General features: G+C 44.2%; 1 protein-coding gene across 6 annotated transcripts in view; it reads right to left on the bottom strand.

The window, feature by feature from the left end:
• Positions 1 to 1,267: 1,267 nt before the first annotated feature.
• The window catches only part of PORCN (porcupine O-acyltransferase), a 34,330-nt gene continuing 8,559 nt past the window's right edge, over positions 1,268 to 27,038 (bottom strand). The window contains exons 3-15 of one of the 6 annotated variants that reach the window (XM_064278249.1): positions 20,422 to 20,586; positions 19,025 to 19,217; positions 18,532 to 18,575; positions 17,949 to 18,130; positions 17,738 to 17,868; positions 17,605 to 17,622; positions 16,127 to 16,252; positions 15,877 to 15,977; positions 7,201 to 7,277; positions 7,047 to 7,110; positions 6,877 to 6,962; positions 5,793 to 5,903; positions 1,276 to 4,437 (exon numbers count right to left, since the gene is read on the bottom strand). In XM_064278249.1, the coding sequence (XP_064134319.1) occupies positions 4,336 to 4,437; positions 5,793 to 5,903; positions 6,877 to 6,962; positions 7,047 to 7,110; positions 7,201 to 7,277; positions 15,877 to 15,977; positions 16,127 to 16,252; positions 17,605 to 17,622; positions 17,738 to 17,868; positions 17,949 to 18,130; positions 18,532 to 18,575; positions 19,025 to 19,217; positions 20,422 to 20,586 (1,400 nt within the window). In that variant the 3' untranslated portion in view covers positions 1,276 to 4,335. The other 5 variants (XM_064278254.1, XM_064278253.1, XM_064278252.1 and 2 more) reach the window with 5 other exon arrangements.

The raw sequence follows: 27,038 nt of genomic DNA, 5'->3' as shown, positions 1-27,038 counted from the left end.
GGAAGTTTTCTGCCAACAAATCTTCAGAAATTCTCTCTGTATTTTCTGTTATCCCTCTCTGTTCTGGTACTCCAATCACTCGTAGATTATTTCTCTTGATAGAGTCCCACATGATTCTTAGGGTTTCTTCTTTTTTTTTTCCAATTCTTTTATCTGACTTTTCTTCGAATATATTGGTGCCAAGTGTTTTATCTTCAATTTCACTAAGTCTGCCTTCCGCTTCCTCAATTCTGCTCCTCTTTCTATTGAGTTGTCTAATTCTGTAATTTTATTGTTAATTTTCTGAGTTTTGGATTGCTGTCTCTCTATGGATTCTTACAGTTTATTAAATTTTTCATTATGTTTTTGAATAACCTTTTTAATTTCTTCAATTGCTTTATCTGTGTCCTCCTTGGCTTGTTCTGTGATTTGCTGATCTCCTTCCTGGACTTGTTCCTGATGTCTTGAAGAGCTCTGTACATTAATCTCTTGTATTCTGCATCTGGTAACTCCAGGAAAGCACCTTCATCCAGAAGATCCCTTGATTCTTTGTTTTGAGAGCTTGTTGAAGTGATCACGGTCTGCTTCTTTATGTGATTTGATATTGACTGTTGTCTCCGAGCCATTTATAAGTTATTGTATTAGTTTATTTTATGTTTGCTTACCATATTCTAGGTTCTTGCTTTGTTTTGTTTTGATATGCCCAAATAGGGTGCTTGAGTGAGCTAGCTTGAATATTTTCACCTTTGAAGCTCTAATATCCTGTCACTAGATGGCTAGAGATATTATCAGGTATATGAGCCTAGGAGTCCATTCACTTTTTTTGTATGGATTCAGCTCAGGTGTCCAGGTAGTTGGTCATCAAGTGTGTGGTACAGGCTCTGTCCTACAGTCTTAGAAGTGCAGGGGTGATTGGTGTAGGTACTGGTATCTGGTTACAGCAGGGGGTCACACCCTGAACAAGGCAGAGAGTTGACAACCATCCCCTGAGTGCCTGTGAGGAGAGCATGTCCCTGTTCTCTAGAGCGCACAGGTGGGTGGGTTCTACAGACAGACCATGGGTACCCAATGCTTTTGGTTGTAAGGGCTGGGTGGTACCAGTTATCCTTGGAACCCTGTTGCAAGTGGATAGGTGTGTGGGTGGAGCCACCAGTCCTTAGGCCCCTGAGGTGCATAGGTAAGGACCCTGTTTAATAGGAAAAGTGGTGTCAAACATCCACCTCTCCACCGCACAGCTGAAAGTTGCAGTCTGCCAACAAGGGCCTATTCTCCTGAAATAGGCCCACACATGTCTATGCAGGGGTGCAAGCTATTCAAAGTCCACAGCCTGTTTATGCCTGGATAGGAGCCGCTTCTGTCCTGGGCTTCCCTGGTTAGCAGAGCTGGCAAATTATCTTTTCCCCCAGTTGTAAATTTATTCCTTCTCCAAGGCCGAGCGTATGGCTCAGAGCCCTCAGCAAAGCCCAGGGAAATCGACAGCCACTTAAGCCTGCTTGGGGGTTGGGGGCACGGTAAAATATATGCAAGAACTTAGCTTTTGCTGAGAGCGCCGTTCTTCTCTGGTTCTGGTGGTGTGAGTAATCTGTGAGGCTGGCTGTCTCTCCCTCAGGAAACTGTCTAGCGCTCTGCCGCAGTCTCTCCAGGGAACGGTGCTTGAGGGTCCCCGGCGATTCAGGTCTGGTAACTCCTCTCCGCTTCTGAAAGGTCTCTCCCTCCCCCTGATGCTCAGTCCATTTTCTAACTTTGCCTTTGATGTTCAGGGCTCCTAGCTTGTCATAAATATAATCATTTCACTGGCTTTTTTCAAGTGTTTGTTGTAAGAGGGATCACTGGAAGCACCTGACTATTGCACAATCTTGGCCCCACCTCCCCTTCCATCTTCTTTTGATGCTTCCTGGGTCGTTCAATATTTTGCACATAGGATACATCAATATTGCAACTCAAGGCTTGAAATTTTTTTTCAGTTCTTTCATCTTGAGAATTGCCAATCATGTTCTTCCCTTCTGATTTTCTAACTCCTGGTCTTTACACATTTCATTATAATACTTTGTCTTCTCGAGCCACCCTTTCATATCTTCTATTCAGCTTCTTCCATTTGCTTTAGCATTCAAGAGCAATTTGCAGAGTATCTTCTGACATCTATTTTGGTCTTTTCTTTTGTTCTTGCCTTTTTAAAGACCTTTCACATTCCTCATGTATGATGTCATCCCACAACTTGTCTGGTCTTCGGTGGTTAGTGTTCAATGCATCAAATCTATTCTTGAGATGGTCTCTAAATTCAGGTGGCATATACTCAAGGTCGTATTTTGGCTCTCGTGGACTTGCTTTAATTTTCTTCAGCTTCAGCTTGAACTTGCATATGAGCAATTGATGGTCTGTTCTGCAGTTGGCCGCTGGTCTTGTTGTGACTAATGATATTGTGCTTCTCCATTGTCTCTTTCCACAGATGTAGTCGATTTTACTCCTGTGTGTTCCATCTAATGAGGTCCATGGGTGTAGTCACCATTTATGTTGTTGAAAAAGGTATTTCCATTGAATAGGTCACTGGTCTTGCAAAATTCTATCATGCAATCTCTGGAATTATCAACAAAGCCATATTTTCCAACTACCAATCCTTCTTTGTTACCAACTTTTGCATCTCAGTCACCAGTAATTACCAATGCATCTTGATTGCATGTTTGATCAATTTCAGACTGCAGAAGTTGGTAAAAATCTTCAATTTCTTCATCTTTGGCATTAGTAGTTGATGTGTAAATTTGAATAATAGTCATATTAACTGGTCTTCCGTGTAGGCGTATGGATATTATCCTATCAGTGACCGTGTTGTACTTCAGGATAGATCTTGAAATGTTCTTTTTGACAATGAATGCAATCTCACTCCTCTTCAATTTGTCATTTCTGGCATAGTATGATTGTCCAATTCAAAATGGCCAATACCAGTCCATTTCAGCTCACTAATGCCTAGGATATCTGTCTTCAAGTGTTCCATTTCATTTTTCACAACTTTCAATTTTCCTAGATTCATACTTCGTGCATTCCATGTTCTGATTATTAAAGGAAGTTTGCAGCTCTTTCTTCTCATTTTGAGTTGTGCCACATCAGCAAATGAAGATCCTGAATGCTTTATTCCATCCACATCATTAAGGTTGACTCTATTTTGAGGATGCAGCTCTTCCTCAGTCCTATTTTGAGTGCTTTCCAACCTGGGGGGCTCATCTTCTGGCACTGTGTCAGACAATGTTCCTCTGTTATTCATAAGGTTTTCACCGGCCAGGAATCATTAAAATGTGCATCCTCCCCCTCATGTGCTGGTGAATCATCATTGCACTGTGTCCTCTCACCTCTGCTCTCATTTTCTAGGCAGATCAACTAATAGGATCCTGGACCAACCCCCAGTCTTGATGGCCGAATGGACGAGATAACTTAATACTACAAGCAGGTTAACAGATGACATCCTGTACATGCCTTCTCCCCTTCTCCCCTCCAGCCTTCCCTCAGTCCTCAAATCCTTCAGCTCTCAGAAATCCTCAGTCCTAATGGCCACAGTCATCCTTGCCTCTCCCGACTTCAAGTTTGAAGAACCAGTCAGAACCCAGGCACCACAGTCTGGCTGTCTAATTGGTGTGGACACCTTTAGTACCCCTCCCAGACCTGCCATCCAATTAGAACCTAGAACCCTCATTAATAAGGACCAATAAGCATCAACCCTTCATCTGTCTTACTTTCACTTCTCTTTGCCCCATTAAAAGGAACCAATCAGATATGGATCCCTCCATTTTCTAGGCAATTAATGTCAGCCCTCCATCATCCAAATATCCAATCTGTCCTGGCTCACTCAATCAGGATGAAGACTCTGCTATCCTCAGGCTCATCATCCGATCATGAACCAATTGCAAGTCATAAATTAACCACTGGCCATTCACAACCACTCTCTCTTCATGGTTTCCAGTTTCTAAGCCTTTTATCCACTTCGTATCCCCTTCCTCACTCACTCCTACTCCCCTCTGAGCAGTGAAGAAAGAGCCTATTGTATCTTTTCTGCTTTTATTCAACAATAACAAACTGTATATAAAAAAGGGAGAAGGCGAGAAGGCCCTGAATTCCCCCCTCTCTGCTTCCTCAAGCATCCCCCACCCCTATAGCCCATCAGGGACTACCCTCACCCTGCCTTGTGGTGGGGTGGGAATCTGGAGGCACGGGAATGGTGTGTGTGTGTGTGTGTGTGGTGTGGGGTGGTGTACTGGGAGTCATGAATGGAGAGGGGGAAGGGGTAGAGAGAGGGTCTTCCTTCATCCCCTATCAGCTGGCACCCTAAGGAGGGGTCTTGAGGGGGCCGCAAGGGTCCACAGATGTGCCTCAGCCTATGAGACGGTAGAAGATCCAGCATCCAAAAGTGACCCAGTGACTGGCCCAGCTGAGCTCTGACCACTTGTGGACAGTGTATGCCATGCCGTAGCCCTGTGGGAGAGAAAGAGGTGATGGTGCCACTCAGCAAGGAAAAGAGTCTCAGAAGAACCTATCCTTTTCACACACACATCTAGACTACACAAAAACCGTAGGCGAGGTCCCATAGAAGGGCCTCGCATATAAAAGTTAAACCAGATTAATTTTTTTCTTTTGTGTTTTCTCTTTTTAAATCATTTTAAAAACAAGGCAAGGCAGTCCTACTGTCTGACCTAATACACATAAAGAGCTCCTAGAAATCAATTTTTTTTTAAAGACACAAATCCACAAAGGAGGTGAGGAGGGAATTCTCAGTAAAGGAAAAACAAATGGCTCTTAAACATATGAAAAATGCTCAGTCTCGCTCATAATCTTCACTTGTGTGAATTCATGTGGGCACAAGGTTACTTGCTACAGCGTCATTTGCAATAGAAAATGACTGGAGACTATCTGAGTGTCCACCAATAAGGGACAAACTAAATAAACTATGTCATGTCCTCACAATGGAAAAAATGAAGGTGGATACTCTATGTACTGACCAGGAAGACTCATAAGAATTGTTGTGTGAAAAAAGCAACGTGTAGAATACTGTCATTGATGTGCTACATTTAGGGTAAAAGCCAGGGGGAAGAAATTAAAAATTATTTTTATACTTTCTGTTATACTTAAAATTTGAAAGGATATTTTTATAAAATGAATAAAAGTGATTACCTGACAGGATAGGGAGTAGAACTGGGCAAAAAGGGCAAAAAGTGGGAGCAAGACTTTTCCCTGAATATGTTGAATACTGTTTGGTCTTTGAACCATTTGAAATATTTTAATAAAAATAAAACAAAAACTTTACCCAGATTTTGCAGACTCAACTTGAATTTGAAAAAAATTGTTTTCAATAATAAAAGAAGTCTGGAATTTGCATATTTGACATGAATAAAAATAGTATATAAATTTCAACATAAAAATTTAAAGTAGCAAAATCCAGAGTTTACACACTTAACCTGAGTAAAAATATTATTTTTAAAAATTATATAAAAAGGAAAACCAAGATATTGCAAGTACTACCTAAACAAATATAAAATGAAATAAAAATTAATTAAAAAAATTAAAACCTGGATATTGCACTCCATCTGTATAGAATGACTTTTTCAATTAAAAATAAGTAAAACACATTTTGGACACTTCAGCCAAATAAAAGAAAGACCCAAGAGTGTGAATCAACCAGGGGGCCAATGGGAAAGGAGGACTGGTTGCATAAGCTAAAGAAATGCAACATGAGGACCTCGCGACTTGGTGCACCATCTTTGTCCTCATGGTTCCCACGACTAGGCAGTGCCATCACTGGGTACCCCCCCAACCCCAGGACCCCACCTCACCTGCTCCTCTGTGGTGTCATCCACATCAACATCGAACAGGGAGCCCAAGTAGGCCAGGTGGAAGATGGCCAGGCCCCCAAAGAACATGTTTAAGGCTCGCACCCCCAGGCCCTGTAGGGGACAGATGGATAGCCTTGGGGGCTGCACCTACTCACTGTTCTCCATCTCCACCTGGGCAGGGGAGTATAGGGAGACACACAAGGCACAGTGGGTGCAAGCAGAAAGGGTATCCAGGGTATCCCCTGAGGTAAGAAAGAGATGATTCCGTTCCTCCCATGGGAGCTCCAAGGGTATCCAAGGATGAGGGTACTGTTATCAATGACAGTGTCCAGGTCAAGTGTGGGGCAAAGATGTCCAGTTGCAGGAGATGAGACTATTCAGGCAGAGGAGGAAAAATGTTGGGGCTTTGAGTCATGGGAGCTTATGGTGATAAAACTTGGTTGTCCAGTGAGAGGACAAATATGAGGCTGTCCATACTTCTTTAATTGCAAAAATAATGAAAAAACCAAAACCAAAACCCTAATTCCTGCCATGACCTACAGGGCCCAAAAGGAGCTGGCCACTGACTATATCGCTGCCCATGCTTCCCACCCCACATTCACTCTGCTCAGATCACACTGACCACCTGGCTGTTCCTCAAATATTCCAGGCCCACTCCCATCTCAGGGCTTTTACATTGGTTGTTACCCTTGCCTGGAATGGTTCTCTCCCTCACCTCTTTCAGTTAAAGAACTCAAAGTCACCTCATCAGGGAGGCCTCCCTGACCTCCCTGCTGAAACTCAAAACCACCTACCCCCTGATACTTCCTATTCCCCTTCCCTTCTCCATAGCACTAATCACAATTTAACAAACTATAATACTTTTTTTTATAATACCAACTTATTTTTATTTACTGTCACCCCCAGTAAAACGTTAGCCCTACGAGGGCTGGGACTTGGGCTTGCTTTGATCACTGTTTCTCCACACCTAGAACTTTGCCAGGAAGCCAGGAACTCTGAGACAGGTATGAGATGGCAACCAAAGTATAATATTCTTTGAGGGGGTGTTTGGGCACGAGGTTGGTTGTCTGGGCTGAACCCTCACCGAGCGATGCTGGTGCAAACAGTCTGGTGGACATCGTTTCGACAAGACGCAGGCACTGAGGATCCGAGCCAGGTGCTTCCGGAGGACTGGAGTGGGTGGGTGGAGGTAAGGAGGTCAGGTTAGCCTCAGGGAATGGTGGCTCCAGCCCTCCACCTGGGCCCTGCACTCACCATGCTCCACATAAGTGATAAACGCCAGGGACAGCAGCACTGCAGCCAGGTGGAAGCTGAAGCCCTGGGGGGAGAGGGCGAAGGGCAATGAGGTGAATAAGGAGGCCCTGCCCTCCCCCCAGCTTCCACCCTGATCCCACTCCACCCTGCTCACGTGCAGGAGGGCACTGGCTGCGTACGTGACCAGCACGGCTGAGAAGGTCCCCAGGCGGAGAGCATTCTTGAAAACGTCTGCGGGGGGCGGGGAACATGTGGGTCAAGATTTTCCTGAGATCTCCCTTCCCTTCTTGGAGAGCCATAGGGTAGGATGAGGGTATCTGCAACCTGTCGGACCCCCAGGGCCTTTTAACAGTCTCAAACCCCACACGTCCAAAACATAGATCCTGGTCTTCCCTCCCAGCCTGCTCTTCTCACAGTCTCTCACCCAGTTGAGTCAATGTCAACTCCACCTTCCAGTTCCTCAGGGAAAAAAACCTCTAGTCACCCTCGATTCATCCTCCTCCTACTTCTACATCTAAACTGTCAGCAAATCCTGTCAGTTCCACCTCCGTAATTTACCCAGAAACTGACTTCTCACCACAGCCACGGCCACCACCATCATCGCTGGCCTGGACTACTGCAGTGGCCTCCTCACTGCTTCCGCCTTCACCCCCTCCCCTCAGTCATTCCTCGGCAGGCAGAGGGATTCTGTTAAATCCTCAATCAGACCGCAGCCCTCCTCTGCTCAGAAATCTTTTGTTATAGATTGAATTGTGTCTCCCAAAACTGTGTGACAACTTGGCTAGGCCTGATCGCAGTATTGTGTGGTTGTCCTCCATTTCGACCTGATGTAATTATCCTATGTGTTGTAAATCCTAACCTCTATGATGTTAATGAGGCAGTTTAGAGGCAGTTATGTTAATGAGGCAGGATACAATCTACAGGATTAGGTTGTATCTTGAGTCAATCTCCTTTGAGATATGAAAGAGAGAAGGGACAGAGACAAGGGGACCTCATACTACCAAGAAACAGGAGCCAGGAGAATAGGGCATCTTTTGGACCTGGATTCCCTGGCTGAGAAGCTCCTCTACCAGGTAAGATTGATAACAAGGACCTTCCCCCAGAGCTGACAGAGAGAGAAAGCCTTTGCCTAGAGCTGGCATCCTGAATTTGGACTTCTAGCCTCCTAAACTGTCAGAGAATAAATTTCTGTTTGTTAAAGCCATCCAGTTTTGGAGTTTCTGTTATAGCAGCACTATGTAATTAAGACATAATTTGGTTCCAAGAGTAGGGTGCTGCTCTAACTGATACCTACAGTGTGGAAGCAGTTTTGAAACTGTGAATGGGCAGAGGCTGGAAGAGTTTTAAGGTGCCTAATAGTAAAAGCCTAGATTGCCTTGAAGAGACTGTTGGTGTAATTATGGATGCCAAAGGCAATTCTGGTATGAACCCAGAAGGAAGTGAGGAGAGCTGTAACACCTGAGATGGCACAGAGAGCGAGAAGTATCAGCAGAGAAACTGCAGCACTGGAACCAGGAGACTGGTAAGAGAGAGCGTGGGAGCCGGCCCATGGAACAGGAGAGCTGAGTGCCTTCGGGCAGGAGGCTTCCTGGCAGAGTGGGGTGCCTCCAGGCACTTACTGGAAGAGTTAAGGAACTTTGTCACACTTGTCCAAGCAGGACAGAGGCCAGGCAGGCCCAACAGGCCTGAGGGGCCGGTGAGCTTAAAGGCCAAGGAACCAGAATGCAGAAGCTGAAGAGACAAGGAGCACAAGAAACAGAGCTGTCTTAATCTCAAAGGGTGGAACCACTGCCTGCTGAGTCTCAAAAGGTGGGACCACAGCCTCTTAAGTTTTAAAGAGTCAGATCTTCATCAACTGGTTTCTGGAGTGTGGGTCTGCCATTCACAAGTGCAAGGGAGATGAGGCTGGATCTGCTGTCCAAAACTAAGGGGGCAGGGCTGCCATGCCCAGTGGGCAGAAAATGGGGCCTGAGAGGGCCAAGGGGGTGGGATGACCACTCAGATGGACTAGGAAGATGGAGTCACATAAACCTGAGGGAGCAGAGTTGCCATCCCAGTGGGCCTGGAAGGCAGAGCTGAAGCCCAGGGCTGAGAGGCCTCCACCCAGAATCCAGAGAGTGTGGCCAACACCAAGAGTATGTAGGGCAGAGCCACTGCCTAGATAGTCTCAGAGGATTATTTTCAAGTCTTGGGAGCTAATGTAATGTGTTCTGCTGGGTTTTTGAAATGCTTAACCAAAAAAAAGACAAACCTGTTGCCGTCGAGTTGATTCAGACTCATAGCTATCCTATATGACAGAGTAGAGCTGCCCATATGGTTTCCAAGAATTTCAACTGCCAACATTTTGGGTAACAGCCGAGCTTTTAACCACTGTGCCATCAGGGCTCCTTGTCTTGCTTTGTGCCAATTATTCCTTTTTTCTTTCCAATTTCTCCCATCTGGAAATGTCTACCTTGTACCTGTTCCGCCATAGTACTCTGGAAGCAGATAACTTGTATTCTAGATTTCACAGATGAAGAGGAATTTTGTCCCAGGATGAAATTTGGACTTGGTTGATTAATACCTTTGGGATGATATGATGGCGTGAAAGTGTTTTACGTGTGGCAAGGACACGAATTTTGGGAGGTTAAAGGGTAGAATTTACAGATGGAATAGTGACCCCCCAAAAATGTGTGTCAACTTGGCTAGGCCATGATTCTCAGTATTGTGTGGTTGTCCTCTATTTTGTGATCTGATATAATCATCCTATGTGTTATAAATCCTAACCTCATTGATGCTAATGAGGCAGGATTAGAGGCAGTTATCTTAATGAGGCAGTATACAATCTACAGGATTAGGTGCTATCTTGAGTCAACGTCTTTTGAAATATAAAAGAAAGAAGAAAGCAGGAAAGGAGAGGGACTTCATTACCACCAAGCAAGAAGAGCCAGGAGTGGAGTGTGCTCTTTGGATCTAGGATCCCTGTGCTGAGAAGCTCCAAGACCAGGGGAAGATTGATGTCAAGGACCTTACCTCAGAGCCAACAGAGAGAGAAAGCCTTCCTCTGGAGGTGGCACCCTGAATTTGGAGTTGTAGCCTCCAGACGTATTAGAGAGTAGGCTATTATCCCTGAACATCTAGACATTTTACAGAGCGAATGGAGACTTTTGGTTAACGTCAGGAGTCAGTTAAGTGAGGACTATTTAATAAATGCTATAATTTCATTAGGAATACATTTTACTGTAAATATTTAGGAACTATATGCATCTGTCAGTTTGTCGTGTTGTGGTGGCTTCTGGGTTGCTGTGATGCTGGAAGCTATGCCATCAGTATTTCAAACACCAGCAGGGTGACCCATGGTGGACAGGTTTTAGCTGAGCTTCCAGACTAAGACAGACTGGGAAGAAGAACCCCGCAGTCTACTTCTGAAAAAATCAGCTAGTGTAAACCTTATAAATAGCAGTGGAACATTGGTATAGTGCCAGGAGACAAGTCCCTCAGGTTGAAAGCTACTCAAAATACAACTGGGGAAGAGCTGCCTTTTCAAAGTAAAGTTGACCTTAATGATGTGGATGGAATCGAGCTTTTAGGGCCTTTATTCATTGATGTGACATGACTCAAAATGAGAAGAAACAGCTACAAACATCCATTAATAACTGGAACATGGAATGTATAAAGTATGAATCAAAGAAAACTGGAAATTGTCAAAAATGAAAGGGAATGCATAAATATCAATATCCTATGCATTAGCAAACTGAAATGGATTTGTATCGGGCATTTTGAATCGGACAATCGTGTGGTCTACTACGCCGGGAATGACAAATTGAAGAGCATTGGCATCGCATTCATCATCAAAAAGAACATTTCAAGATCTATCTTGAAGTACAATGCTGTCACTGATAGGATAATATCCATATGTGTACAAGGAACGCCAGTTAATATGATTATTATTCAAATTTATGTACCAATCACTAAGGCCAAAGATAAAGAAATAGAAGATTTCGACCAATTTCTGCAGTATGAAATTGATCAAACATGCAAACAGGATGCATTGATAATCACTGGCAATTGGAATGTGAAAGTTGGAAACAAAGAAGGAACAAAAAAAAAAAAAAAAGAAGGAACAGAGGTTGGAAAATATGGCCTTGATGATAGAAATGACGCCAGAGAGACATGATTGAATTTTGCAAGACCAACGACTTCTTCATCGCAAATACCTTTTTTCAACAACATAAATGGCAACTATACCCGTGGACCTCACCAATGGAATATACAGGAATCAAAAGGACTACATCTGGGGAAAAAGACAATGGAAAAGCTCAATATCATCAGTCAGAACAAGGCCAGGGGCCGACTGTGGAACAGACCATCAATTGCTCATATGCAAATTCAATTTGAAGCTGAAGAAAATTAAAACAAGTCCATGAGAGCCAAAGTACGACCTTGAGTATATTCCACCTGAATTTAGAGACTACTTCAAGAATAGATTTGATGTATTGAATACTAATAACCGAAGACCAGACGAGTTGTGGGATGACATCAGGGACATCATACATGAAGAAAGCAAGAGGTCATTAAAAAGACAAGAAAGAAAGGACGGACCAAATTGGATGTCAGAAGAGACTCTGAAACTTGCTCTTGAACACAGATTACGTAAAGCAAATGGAAGAAATGGTGGAGTAAAAGAGCTGAACAGAAGATTTCAAAGGGTGGCTCAAGAAAACAAAGTATTATAATGCAATGTACAAAGACATGGAGTTAGAAAACCAAAAGGGCAGAACATGTTCAGCATTTCTCAAGCTGAAAGACCTGAAGAAAAAATTCAAGCCTTGAGCTATGTGCAAAACATTGAACAACCCAGGAAGCACCAAAAGATGGAAGGACTACACAAAGTCACTTTACCAAAAAGAATGGGTCAACATTCAACCATTTCAGGAGGTAGCATATGATGAAGAACCAATGGTACTGAAGGAAGGAGTCCATGCTGCACTGAGGGCACTGGCAAAAAACAAGGCTCTAGGAATTGATGGAATACCAACTGAGATGTTTCAACAAATGGATGCAGTGCTGGAGGCACTCACTCGTCTATGCCAAGAAATTGGGAAGACAGCTACCTGGCCTACTGGCTGGATGAGGTCCATATTTGTGCCCATTCTAAAGAAAAGTGATTCAGCAAAATGTGGAAATTATCAAACAATATCATTAATATCACACACAGATAAAATTTGCTGTAGATAATTCAAAAATGGTTGCTGAAATACATCCACAGGGAACTGCCAGAAATTCGAGGAGGATGTGGAACGAGTGATATCATTGCTGATGTCAGATGGATCTTGGCTGAAAGCAGAGAATAACAGAAAGATATCTACCAAAAAAAAAAAAAAAAACCAAACCCAGTGCCGTCGAGTTGATTCCGAATCATAGCGGCCCTATAGGACAGAGTAGAACTGCCCCATAGAGTTTCCAAGGAGCACCTGGCAGATTCAAACTGCTGACCCTTTGGTTCACAGCTGTAGCACTTAACCACTACGCCACCAGGAAAGATGTTTACCAGTGTTTTATTGACTATGCAAAAGGATTCGACTGTGTGGATCATAACAAATTATGGATAACATTACGACAAAGAGTGGAAATTCCAGAATACCTAATTGTGCTCATGCGGAACCTGTACATAGACCAAGATGCAGTTGTTCGAACAGAATGAGAGAATACCACGTGGTTTAAAATCAGGAAAGGTGTGCCTCAGGGTTGTATCCTTTCACAACACTAATTCAATCTGCATACTGAGCAAATACTCCAAGAAGCTGGACTATATGAAGAAGAACACAGCATCAGGATTAGAGGAAGATTCATTAAGAACCTGTGATACACAGATGACACCACCTTGCTTGCTGAAAGCCAAGAGGACTTGAAGCACTTACTGATGAAGATCAAAGACTACAGTCTTCAGTATGGATTATACCTCAACATGAAGAAGACAAAAATCCTCACAACTGGACCAGTCAGCAACATCATGATAAACAGAGAAAAGACTGAAGTTGTCAAGGATTTCATTTTACTTGGATCCATAATCAAAGCCCATGGAAGCAGCAGTCAAGAAATCAGACGACACATTGTATTGGGCAAATCTGCTGCAAAAGGCCTCTTTAAAGTGTTAAAAAGCAAAGACGTAACTTTCAGAACTAAGGTGCGCCTGACCCATGCCATGTTTTCAATCACCTCATATGCAAGCAAAGCAGAACAATGAATAAGGAAGACTGAAGAAGAATTGATGCCTTTGAATTATGGTGTTGGCAAAGAATACTGAATATACCATGGTCTGCCAGAAGAATGAACAAATCTGTCTTAGAAGAAGTACAGCCAGAATGCTCCTCAGAAGCAAGGATGGCAAGACTTTGTCTCACATAATTTGGACTTGTTATAAGGAGGGACCAGTCCCTGGAGAAGGACATCATGCTTGGTAAAGCAGAGGGTCAGCAAAAAAGAGAAAGACCCTCAATAAGATGGATTAACACAGTGGCTGCAAGAGTGTGTTCACCCATAACAATGATTGTGAGGATAGTACAGGACCAGGCAGTGTTTCATTCAGTTGTACATAGGGTCACTATGAGTTAGAACCAACTCAATGGCACCTAATAACCACAAAGCCTCCTAAACTGTGAAAGAATAAGCTTCTCCTTGTTAAAGCCATCCACTTGTGGAGTTTCTGTTATAGCAGCACTAGATAACTAAGACATCCCTCATAGTTTTCTCTGACACCCCATCTCACTCAGAGAAAAATCCAAATAGCCCAAAAGGCCCTATGCAATCATTCCTCTCTTCATTCCCCCTCCCGTCACCTCTCTGACCGCACCTCTGACCACTCTCCTCCTCACTCACTCCACTCCAGCCACAAGGATCTCCTTCTCACTGTTCTGCATAAATGCCATGCATGCTCCCTCAGAGCCTTTGTACTGGCTGTTCCCTCCATCTCCTATATAGCCACATTGCTTGTTCGCTCACCTTCTTCAGGTCATTGCTCAAATGTCAGCTCAGTGACACTAAACCCTGGCTAATTTATTTAAAAATGCAATCTGGAAATAAGAGCTGTGACACGAATACACACATGCACACCATGTTCATTGCAGCATTATTCACAATAGCAAAAAGATGGAAACAGATTAAGTGCCCACAACGGATGAATGGAGAAACAAACTGTAGTACATACACATGATGGAATACTATGGAACAAAAAAGAATAATGATGAATTCATGAAACGTCTCACGACATGGAAGAACCTGAAGGACGTTATGCTGAGTGAAAAAAGTCAATCGCAAAAGGACAAATATTATATGAGACTACTACTATAAAAAGTCAAGAAAAGGTTTTCACACAGAAACATTCTTTGACGGTTACCAGGGCATGGGGCGGGGGAGGGACACTAACTAGATAGTAGACACATACTAACTTTGGTGAAGGGAGAGATAATGCACAATATGGGGGAAATCAACACAACACAATAAAGGTAAAGGAAGACACTGAAAGGTACACAAGAGTAAAAGGCAACAATGTAAATACTAATGCATATACAATCCTGCAACAACAGTAATAATAGACAATGATGTACAAGTGGATACACAGGTAGATGTTTAAGCTGAACAGGGGTGGGAGGGTATATGGAAGTACACCCACGTACATATATATGTGTACATGCTGCAAATATACCTATGTATGCAATAGTGCACACAGGGATACAGTCATGAAAACTTCTTAGCCATAACCATACACCTCCTGGGACTGAGATATTGGGCTTGAGGACTTGGGACAATAATGCTGGGGTACATCTAGATCAATTGGCATATCATAATCCATATAGACAATGTCCTGTATCCTACCTTCATAAGTAGTGACTGGGTCTTAAAAGCTTGCGAGCAGCTAAGATACAATAATTGTTCTGTTACTGTCTGGAGCAAAGAAAAGTGAAGAAAGCCAAAGACTCAAGGAAACAATTAGTCCAAAGGACTAATGGATCACATGAACCATGATCTCTACCAGCCTGAGCCCAGAAGAACTAGAAGGCGCCTGGCAACTGATACCGACCGCTCTGACTGGGACCACAATAGTAGTTCATGGACAGAATAGGAAAGAAGTGTAGAACAAAATTCAAACTCATAAATAAGACCAGACTTACTGGTCTGACAGAGACTGGTGGAACCCCCGAGGCTATGGCCCTTAGACACCCTTCAAACTTGGAACTGAAATCACTCCTGGAGATCACAATATAGCCATACAATAGGTAGGCCTATAAAAGGAACAATAACACCAGTGAGGAATGTAAATGTAAGAACCATAAACTACAGGAGACCTAAAAGGCAGCATTTGCCCAAAAGCAAAGTTCAGAAGGTTGGTAGGGGCAGGAAAGCTGGGTGAATGGACACGGGGAACCCAGGGAGGAAGGGGGGAGAGTGCTGACACATTTAGGGGTTTACGACCAATGTCAGAAAACAAGCTGTGTATAAATTGTTGAACGGGAAACTAATTTGTTCTGTAAACTTTCACCTAAACAACAATAAAATGTTCAAAAAATAAAATTGCAATCTGCCTCCACCTCCACTCCTGGATCACCCTTACTTGCTTAACTTTTTCACCATAGCACTGAACTATTGTGTATTTCTCTCTCTGATATATTATCTCTTCCTCCCACTAAAATGCCAACTACACAAGGGTAGAGATTTTTGTCTCCCTCCCCCCCCAAAACACTGTATCATCAGTGCCTAGCACATAGCATAATAAATGTTTCTTATATGAATGTGTGAAAGGGTCTAGGTTGAGAACGCCCAACTCTGCTGGAGTGGTGACTTGATGACTCACAGTTATTTAGCCAGTAAGACATGGGCAGGTTCCAGCTTGTGACAACTTCCACCATAGACCGAGGCAGCTCCACGTTCAGTGGCTTGGACACCGTCAGGTCCCTGTGAGCAGAAGAGACATGCAAATCCATTTGGGATAGTCACCCACCTGGCTTCCACACTTTTTCCCTCCCCTAGGATCACCCTCCCTCCTCCCTGCAGCTCCTCTAGGCAGCACCCTGTGGGAGGGGGGGTCCCTCAGCCCTCCCCACCATTCCAGGTGATCCTTCTCCTCGGTGAAGCCAGCCCCTGCCAACGTGGCCGTGGCCTCGGACAGAAAGCCCACAAAATAGTTGCTGAAGTGGAAGGAGACAGCACTCTCGTAGGCTCGCAGCCACCTGGGGAGAAGGGAGCAGGGGAAAGAGGCATTGGGCTCAGGCCCCAGCATGGTACCCCCACTATCTGTCAGCATCCTGGCCTCACCCTGTGGACTCACCTTACCATGGTGCCCCTAGGGCCCCAAGGCATCAGGAGGGCAGCAGAGAAGAAAGGAAAGAGAGTCAGAGAGGCCCTGGAAGCTGGCCTGAGTTGTTCATGGATGAGACAGACAGAAACATAGTGGTAAAAGAGGTGGACAGATAGTCACACTCATACATACGCCGTCAGAGAGTTTCATGTGGATCAGACAGATGCATGCGCTGTCCTATAATATGACATAGTCCTGCAGACTCACAGGGTCAGACATTCAGACCCAGCCATCCTCAGAGGCCTGACCTCATAGCCCTACATATAACACAGCCACACAGCCAGAGACAAGCACTATCAGCCTCACAATTCTCCAACCTGATTCAGTGACCCTAAGACAGACAAAAATCCCTTTAGTTAGGTACAGAGACCACCAAACACCCCACTCTGCATACATATACAATTCTACAGCCAAACATAGTCACCCCGTTAGTCAATCAGACGCTGTCAAAAGCAGGCAGCATCTTGCATTGGGAAAAACGTGAGTTCTGGAATTAGGCCTGGGTTTAATGCCTGGCTGCTTATCAGGGTGACATTGGGTAAATCACTCAACATTTCAGAGCCTCATGTGGCAGCAGACATAACCATCAGCCAATAAGTGGTGGGGGTGGGAGGGATGTCACATAATCAAATAGCTGAATTGAATTCTAGAGTCAAAGCAAAGGCAGTGAGACAGTGAGTCTCACAGATAGGCACATAGTCGGTTTTGACCTCTCAGCTAGACAACATCAAGCAGCCAAAAGCACACAGGCAGAATCATTCACAGACAGGCACACAACACATCACAATCAGATGTTATAGACAGGTAACGTATCCAATGACAGCCACACACCCCATCATTGACAGTGGCATAGGCAGACAGCCATAACTCACAGTCCCACATTCAGGGAGTCAGTTGCCAATAGGCAAACAACCCACACACACCCCTAGCCAGAGTAACAAAAGGGTCCCTCCCCATTACAGTCACATAATTTCACATCATTTGTTTCTAACAGTGAAACAGCTGAACAGATGGACAACCAGACACACCGTATGCGTTAGAGTGCCAGTCATACAAGGAATCATAGAGCCAATCTTGGTAAAACAGACAGCCACAGACAGACACCCACTCTCTGTCTAGTCACAGGGTGAATGGTCGAATTCAGACTTATAGAACCAATCAGTCATAGACTGTGGCCCCCCAACTCCCCAGTTAGCCCCACTCGCCCTCAGCACCCTTATTTACCTGGCTTTGCGTTTCTTGCTGTAGTAACAGAAGACAGACAGAAGCATTAAGAGATAGGCTCAGAGCTGAGGAGACCCCAGGTCCCTACCCAACCCCATCAATGCAGGACAGAGACCTCAAAGGCTGTGCTCACTTTTGAAGGAGACGATCACCGTCAAGGGGGATGAAGTATGGGAAGAGGTAGGGGCCCACACAGGTGGACAGCACAAGGCACAGCAGGGCCAATGCCAGGCTCCAGGCCACCTTCTGCAGCCATCGGCAGCTCTGTGGGGATCAAGGCTCCATGAACACTGTCCTGTGGCTGTTCCCACTGCCCCTGCCCACCTGTCCACCCAGGACCTCACCAGTGGGCGGCCTTGGACAGCCTGTAGGTAGCTGTGGAAGGATATCCAGGGCCCAAAGATGATGGTACCCACGAAGTAGAGGTAGCCCATGAACTCCACAGGTGAGGGCACCACACCCACCTCGCCCCGGTCCAAGTCAAAGCCCAGAGACACCGCCTTCATGGCCACGATCATCTGGGCCCCTAAGTATGACACCCATAGTCAAGTGGAGGGTTAGAGAGTATGTTGGCATGAGGGGGATAAGGAGCACCAGGTGAGAGGTGAGATAGAAAGAGAGGTACAAGAATGGACAGGTGGGCATGGGGTCAGAGAAGCAGGTAGGCAAGTGGGCCCAGGACAGGCAGATGCCCTTAGTTAAGAGAGTCAGGCAAGTATGTGGGATGGGACAGACAGACTTGGAGGGGGAAAAAAAAAAACTATGGTGGAGAGAGACACAGACACAAGGGGAATCTGAGGTCTTCATGTCCAGCAGGGTGGGCAGATCAAGGAAAAAAAGGGGAGAGAAAAGACACAAAGTAGGGGGATTTAAATGATGTGGGGTGGGGCAGAAAGGGCGGCCAGTGAAGGGGGCAAGGCTGCCTACCTCGCATTTTGTGCCATGTCACGGTGTCCACCATGTGCATCTCACTAAAGGAAAAAGGTGCTGGTCTTGACACCATGATCCCGTGGCCTCAGAGACCACAGAGGTGAGAAACCAAGGTGCAGGGAAGGTTATGCCTTCCCTTGTCCAGAACAAGCTTATGGAGGAAGAATTCTTCTAAATTCCCTCCTTCAGGGGGAGCCCATGCCCTCTCTCTTACACAGTCTTGTGAAAGAACAAGTCTCCCAGATTTCCTCCCTAAGGAGATGTCACACTTTCTCTGCCCTGTGTAACCTCCTGGGAACAATTTTCCCAGATTCCTTTCTCCAGGGACATTTAGCACCTTCTCTGTTCTGTGCCTCCTCATAGGAGAATTCTCCCAGATGCCTCCAGGGAATTCCCTGCCCTCCCTGTCCTCCACAACCTCCCAAGGGGGAGCCTGAGGGCCCATGTGCCCTTTGCCCAAGGGCGTGGGGATTAGGACTCACACCCATACCCCATGAGTAAGTAGATAAGGATGGTGACGGAAAGGAAGACTCCGCGATGGGAGGAATGTCGGCAGAGGAACAGCACGAGGTAGCACAAGAGGCTGAGTAGCACAACCCAAACCATGTGCAGCTGGAAGAAGTGGTAAAGGCTGAAAAACCCTCCTGCCACGGTGCTTGCATGCTTCAGGTAGGATGGTAACCCTTTGGGTAAAAGAAAGAGAACAAGAAAGAGAAGGTTGATGGGCTGGTAGGAAGGGGAGGACAACCTGGGCAGAAAGCACAGCCTGGGCAAAGGCCTAGAGGTTGCAATGTGGTGTGACTAAAGGGGGCCCAAAGCACGTGCTGGAGAGCTGGAGAGGGTAGTAGGGCCTGGATTTAAAGATAAGAAACATCTATAAATGGCCTTTTGGGGATCCTGGAGGAAATCTCAATATCGACTTGGTTGAGTCTGTGGTTGTGGAGAATGTCCTTGTTCTTGGGGGCCACAAACTGAAGAATCTGGGGTGAAGTGTCATGACGTCAGCAAGTTATTCAAGTGATTCAGAAAGATTAGATAGAGGGATGGATGGATGGATGGATGGATGGATGGATGGATGGATGGATGGATGGATGGACGGACAGATAGATTGAGCTAATGCAGCAAGGTGTTGACTGTTAGAGAGTCTGTTGAGGTATATATGGGTGTTCATTGTACTATGCTTTCAACCTTTTGGTAGATTGGAAATATTTCAAAATAATAAAGCTGGGGAAAAATAAAACATTCATTTATGAAAGAAAAAAATTGTAAAACCTTTGGATCTCAGATTTCCAGAAATCTCAGCATCCTATAGGGAACTTGGAATCTTATCATCTTAGGGCCCCAGAAGCCTGCTATGTTTGTATAAATGCTCCAGAATCCTAGAATCCAGAAATCTTTTCATGCCCTGATTCTATAAATCCCGAATGCCACCATTTTGGAATCCTAGAATGTGGAAATTTCAGTTTGCCAGAATCCCTAAACCCTGGTAGTTTAGGATTCCAAAATCCTGTGACATCAGCATTTCAGTATCTTATAACCTTGGGATATAGACAGTATAGACAGTTTAGGATCCCAAGATCCAGGGACCTCACTTTTCCAGAATCCCAGAACTTAGAACTATTGAAGTACATGGCTTGACATGGTAGGGCATGGCTTGGCATGGTGTGGCATGGAGTGGCTGGGCAAAGCAAGATGTGGTGTGCAAAGCAAGATGTGGTGTGATGGAATAAGGCTAAGTAGACCTCGTGGGATATGGTGGGGCTAGACATGGTGGGGCCTGGCTTGCCATGGCAGGACATGGCAGCGTTAAGGTGTGGCTTGGCATGGATGAATGTGGTAGGAATGATATGGCCTGGTGTGGCAGCACATGGTGTGGCATGCACTTACCAAGCCTCCAGAGCAGCCGGCAGGCGAGGCAGATGGCAAGGAGCAGCCAGATCTGGTCGAGGCCCTGTTGGGCAGTAGGCAGGAGACAGCCCTGCAGCAGTTGCTGGAAAAATTCCTGGCGGCTGAAGGTGGCCATTGTAGACTCCCAGGGAGGAATGGACAGACCTATCAAAGAGGGGAAAGAAAGGGAGCAGAGATATCCATGGGGCAGATCATGCTCAAGGAATGAACTTGGGCACTCGGATTTCAATCTGGGGCTGCCCAACCCATGTAGAGACCGGTACTGGGGGACTGGAGGAGGATGTTAGCATCAGGTACATCAGACGGAGCAGCCAACTGTGTCTGTGGGGAGATGTTTTGGGCGCACACACACAGCCTGTGACCTGTGGTGAATGAAGAAGAACTATGTCTCTTGATGCTATGAACCGTCCAGATCTGACGGTGACTGAATGATGCATACATTCTAAGCCTGTATATCAAATGGGGGGGGGGTGCCTGGTTTCCAGGGTAGAACCAGTTTGTATCACTCTGTGGAGGGCTGGAAGGAGGATCTTATGATATTTGGGGGTAGTGTGCATATCTCCTTGTACGGATGGAGGGTGTCCTGTATCCCCGTGCGTCCCATCTTACCCCTACCAGGCCTCTTGAGGCTGCCAACAAAGCCCTGCCTAGGTCCAGAGGCTGCAGGGAGGTAGAGGTGTCAGGGGGAGATGGTCGATGGGGGTGTCGGAAAGGTAATGGGGAGGAAGCCCCAGGAGCTACAAATATTGGCGCAGGGAAGCCGGGTCAAGGATGGGAGCGGGGGAGCCACACGCGCACTCTTGGCGACCTACCTGGCAGGAAGGAGCCCGCGGTCCTGGGGGCAGGGCACGCACCTCCGCCACCACAGCCGCTGCCTCCTCCCGGCAGCCTCCCCCGCAGGCCGCAAGGCCGGTACCAGCTGTGGCTCCCAGGGCCGTGTGGAGTGCGGGCCCTTTAAAAGCCGGGGAGGCCCGACCGGCGCCTCGGCCAATAAGAGGGCAGGAGCAGGGCGGGGACTGGGAGGGGGGAAGCAAGAAGTTACAGTGAAGGAGGAGCGGGAGGGTTGAGAGGAGCGGGAAGCCGGCAGACGTAGGCACGCAGAAAGTTCGCGCCCTCACATTTCCCGCCTGCTAATGTTTGAGGAGCCCCTGAACCTTTGTGTTGGTCGAGTCTCTGGCCCGCCAAGAATAAACTTTGGAATCGCCAAGTTTCTAATCCTTGGAAGCCGAAATGGGAAAGATGTGGGAGGGAGGAGAAGGAAAGCCCCCTTCTCTCAACGACTCATCGCGCACATTCTCAACACTATGGTGCCCCCATTTCACAGATGGGAAAATAAACTGAGGTCTCTCCTTACCCATCCTTTGCGGGAACTAAAGGAACTTTAAAAGCTCCCCCACCCCCAAGCTTTCTTTAAATCTGGTGCCCGGGGATTGCCAGAAACACTTATATAAGTAATGACTGTGTCACCTAGGATCACGAATTAGGCACCTGTGCTTCCTCCAGGGACTTCCTGTGGGCATTTTCCATGTCACTGAAAACTGATTTGATGTCTTAATTCCCCAAAGGACTTCATCGGGCATACTTTTTCTTTTTCAGCAATTAGTGAGTGCTCACTGTGAACCTGAAGAAGGCTACTACAGAGCACAGATCAGGAGCATTTATAAAGCACAACACAGATTTGTATTGGGCTGTAGTAAACGCTAAGGATTTATGCAGCGCCTGCTGTCTGCACACCCTGCAGTGTCTGGGCACTCCACTCTGTGACTAAGCTGATGAAGGGTTTTTTTTTTTTTTTTTCAAAGAAGGGCCCATTTTCCCAAGGAAGCGTTTATTGGACAACTACTGGACATGCCAAGGATCGTGAAGACAGCACAGGACTGGGCAACGTTTCCTTCTGTTACACATAAGGACGCCATGAATGGAGCTGACTGGACAGCAACTAACAACAACTAGATGCTAAGCCATGATATAGAAGGGAGGAGGAAGCACAGGTCAAGCCGGACCTCGCCATGACCTGAGGAGCTAAGGAAAGTAGATTCTAATCAGATTAACGCCTGCCTGTATGGAACTCCGCAAGTCATGTCCACTCTCAGGCTTCAGTGTGCCTTTCTGTTAAACAGAAGAGTGCAATTAGCAGGTCTTTGCTTGGAAACACCAACAGCAAGCGAAGAGGGATGTATAAGTCTCCTCTCTTTAAAAAAAATTAACATGAAGTTAAATGGAGTTTCAGCTCATAAATTAATATTCATGTATCACAAATGGAAAATATTTAACACAGAATATATATAGTGGATAATTGCATAGACCAGATGCATGAATACCAATTCCCTTTCTTAACAGCAGAGCCCTGATGGCTCAGTGGTTAAGAGCTCAGCTGTTAACCAGAAGATTGGCAGTTCAAATCCACCAGCCGCTCCTTGGAAACCCTATGGGGCAGTTCTCCTTTGTCCTATAGGATGACTATGAGTCGGAATTAACTCAGGTTTGGTTTTTTGGTTTTTCTTAACAGCAGAATACAGGCCATAAGTTTTATGAATTAGACTTCATTATAATTTTTTCCTCAATTTTCAAACTTACATAGAGTCAACAATGACCCCCCCCCATATATCCATCATCCAGATTCAACAACTGTCAGGATTGTATCATATTTGCTTTGTCTACTCTCCTTTTTAACTTTTTCTTATTTTTCCCTTTGCTGAATTACTTTAAAGCAAATCTTAGATTTCTCCCCTACAGATGCATCTCCAAGAAATACGGCCTTTATTTTCTTAAACATAACCCCGATGCCATCGTCATGCCTAATAAAATTTAACAGTTAATTTCTTAGTTTCACTCAGTCCAGTCAGCTCTTACTCAAATTCTTCCCATTAGACACTTCATTCTGTGTGTGTGGTGGGGCGGGGGGGATGTTTTCTGATGTATCCCAAGCACCTAGGACGATAAATGCCTAGCACACAGTATGTCTTCAATAAAAATGTATTAACTGATTGAGTGAATATTGGTTTGTAGGAATTATTACATTTTTTCACTTAATCCATACATATTCCAGTATGCTTCTCTAAGAGATAAGAGTGCTTTTTAAAAAATAACCATAATATCATTATCACACCTAAAAAATTAACTACTTCCTGAATAACATTAGATATTGGGACAGTGTTCAAAATTTCCTGTCTAAAAAAATTTTAATAATGTTTTGTTATTGTTCTAATCAGGGTCCAAATAAGGTTCACACACTGCAACTGATTAATCCTCTCCTTAAATCTCTCTTAATTTATAGACTCTCCCTCCATCACACTCTCTTTTATTCCTTACAAGTTATTTATTGAGGAAACTGGGTCATTTATTCTGTAGAGTTTCCCACGGTCTGGATTTTGCTGATTGCCCCCTGAGGGGCCTTTCAACTTATTCCTCTGTCCCCCGTATTTCCTGTAAATTGGCAGTTAGATCTAGACGCTAGATCAGATTCAAATATGAAGTTTTATTTTCTTTTAGACTGACTACTGAAATGATTAAATTAAAAAAAATACACATTAATGCATGGAATGAAAGAATCCCACACTTCCTTATTTAACACAATTCCATCCAGTGTGTACTTTTTTGGTTCATCCATGTGGTTAAGTGTACAAATAATTTATTCATTCTCATTGCTGTAGGTACTTTATTGTAGAGCATAACACAATTTATTATCTATTCTACTATTGAAGGACATTTGGATTTTCTCCCTTTTTGAATATTATAAATAGTGCTCTTATGAATATTCATGTTGAGCCACAGAATACATGTATCATGAACTTTACTAGATATTTCCAAATTACTCCCCGATGTACTCATTTATACTTCCACCAACTATATTTGAGAGCTGCCTTTCTCCACTCGATTGCACTGGGTTTTTTCTTCTCCACATCCTTACTTGGAATTATGAGACTGTTTAATGTTTGGCAAGCTGGTGGGTATGAAATGGTACCTCATTGTTGTTTTAATTTTGCATTTCCCTAATTACTAAGGAAATTGAATTATCTTTGTATACATGTTGGCCATTTCTGGTCTCTTTTCTGGGAATTACCTATTCATGTCAGTTGCCCATTTTTCTGTTGTTTGTCATTTTCTTATTGATTTGTAGATGTTCTTTATATGCCCTTGTTATAGATTGAATTGTGTCCCCCCAAAATATGTGTTGAAGTCCTGATTCCTATACCTGTGGATGTAATCCTATTTGGAATTTGGAAATAGGGTTTTCTTTCTTATGCTAATGAGACCATATCAGTGTAGGGTGTGTCCTAAACCTAATCACTTCTGAGTTATAAGGAGCAGCATAGACCCAGAAATAAGCAAGCACAAATGAGGGAAGACAGATGCCTCATGGAGATAACCAAGGAATAGAGAATGTAAGGTTACAGAAGCTGAGATAAGGACCTTCTCTCAGAGCCAACAGAGAGAAAGCCTTCCCCTATAGCCAGTGCCCTGAATTTGGACTTCAAGCCTCCTGAACTGTGAGAAAATAAATTTCTGTTCTTTAAAGCCACTTGTGGTATTTCTGTTACAGCAGCACTAAGAAACCAAGACAGTCCTAAAATCTAGATACTAATTCTTTGTCACACACATCAAAACACTAGATGGAAACAATCTAGTCCATGAAATTCAAGGTCATACATAGTGAGGATCTTCCAGTTTGAAATATTTCTGGCAGGTGCTGTAGGAAAGGAGGTCGAGAGCAAGTCTCTATTTTGTTTCATACTTTTATCACTGGAGCTTAGTAGAGAGTGGACCAACTTTACAGCTTTCATGGTCATTATGAGTTATAGTTTCTGGGGCATTTTAATTAAAGAAATACAAATCAAAACAATGAGATCCCATTTTTCACTTATTGGACTGGCAAAGAAAGGCCAAGCCTCATAATAATAACATATTAATTCTCTCTATATATATATACATATGTATATACATGGAAACCCTGGTGTCATAGTGGTTAAGACCTATGGCTGCTAACCAAAAGGTCAGCAGTTTGAATCCACCAGGTGTTCCTTGGAAACCCTATGGGGCAGTTCTACTCTGTCCTATAGGGTTGCTATGAGTTGGAATCGACTTGACAGAAATGGGTTTGGTTTTTTTGGTTTATATATATATATGTGTATATATGTATAAAACCAAACCATTGGCGTCAAGTCGATTCCAAGGAGCAGCTGGTTGATTCAAACTGCTGATGGTTTGGTTATAGGTTATATATATATATATAAATATATATATATATATATAACATTTTTTCTTAGCTATTTAGCATGAATTTCAACGAGCACATTTTCTTATATTACCACAGTACATTTTCAAAATCAGGGATTATAAAGTACTATTTTCTAATTTAAGGAACCCTGGCGGCATAGTGGTTAAGAGCTATGGCTGCTAACCAAAAGGTTGGCAGTTCAAATCCACCAGGCACTCCTTGGAAACTCTATGGGGCAGTTCTACTCTGTCCTATAGGGTTGCTATGAGTAGGAATCAACTCTTTACAGAAACGTTTTTTTTTTGTTTTTGTTGGCACAGTGGTTAAAGCGGTCAACTGCTAACCAAAATGTCAGTGGTTCAAACCTACCAGCCACTCTGCAGGAGAAAGATGTGGCAGTCTGCTTCTGTAAAGATTATAGCCTTGGAAACCCTGTGGGGCAGTTCTACTCTGTCCTATAGAGTCACTATGAGTCTTAATCAACTCAGTGGCAGTGGGTTTGGTTTTTGTTTTGCTGTTTTTTTTCTAATTTGCAGACTGTATTCAGATTTTTGCCAATAGTCCCACTCATATCCTTTTATAGAAAAAGGAAATCCTAGGCCATAAGGTGTATTCTGTTAGTCTTCTTCAATCTGTAACAATGTCTTAGTCTTCCCTTAACTTTCATGATCTTGATGTTTTTGAAGAGCCTGGGCCAGTTATTTGGAAGAAAGTCACTCAGTTTGGGTTTATCGGATGTTTCCTCATGATTAGATTCAGGTTATACATTTTTGGCAGGAATTCTACAGAAGTGATGCTGAGTTCTCAATACATCAAGAAGTGCAAGATACTGGTTAATCCCAAAACTGGTGATAGTAACTTTGATTACTTGATTAGAGTGGTGTCTTCTGGGTTTGTCCACCATAAATTTACTGTTTTTCCCTTTGTAATTAATACGTATATTGTAGGGAGATACTTTGAGACCATGTAACTATACTGTTTTTCCTCAAACTCCACTCATTTATTATCCATTGGTGGTTTTGCCTGAAGCAATTACTACTATGATGGTGGCCAAATGGTAATTTTCTTTTACATGTATAGCTGGCATTCTACTGTAAGGAAGAGCTTTCCTTTCTCCTCCATTTATTTATTTGTTCATTTATTAGTTTGTATCAATATGGAACTCATGAATTCTTAATTTAATTTATAGGTTAAAATCAGTTACTATCATGATTTTAATGGTCAAATTGTTCTAGATTCAGACAGTAGGAGTCCCCTGGAGCTGGCTTCTGTGTCCTTTTGACATGTCCCCATCATTTTTTGAGAACATCTTTTTTTTTAGGTCACATCAAAATGTTTCAGTCTTGTCATGTACTTTCCTAGTCTTGGCCCTGGAGTT

This window comes from Loxodonta africana, chromosome X (assembly GCF_030014295.1).
Source record: "Loxodonta africana isolate mLoxAfr1 chromosome X, mLoxAfr1.hap2, whole genome shotgun sequence".
Taxonomy (NCBI): domain Eukaryota; kingdom Metazoa; phylum Chordata; class Mammalia; order Proboscidea; family Elephantidae; genus Loxodonta; species Loxodonta africana.
The sequence above is the reverse complement of the archived record's forward strand: the minus strand, read 5'-3'. Positions and strand labels throughout refer to the sequence as shown.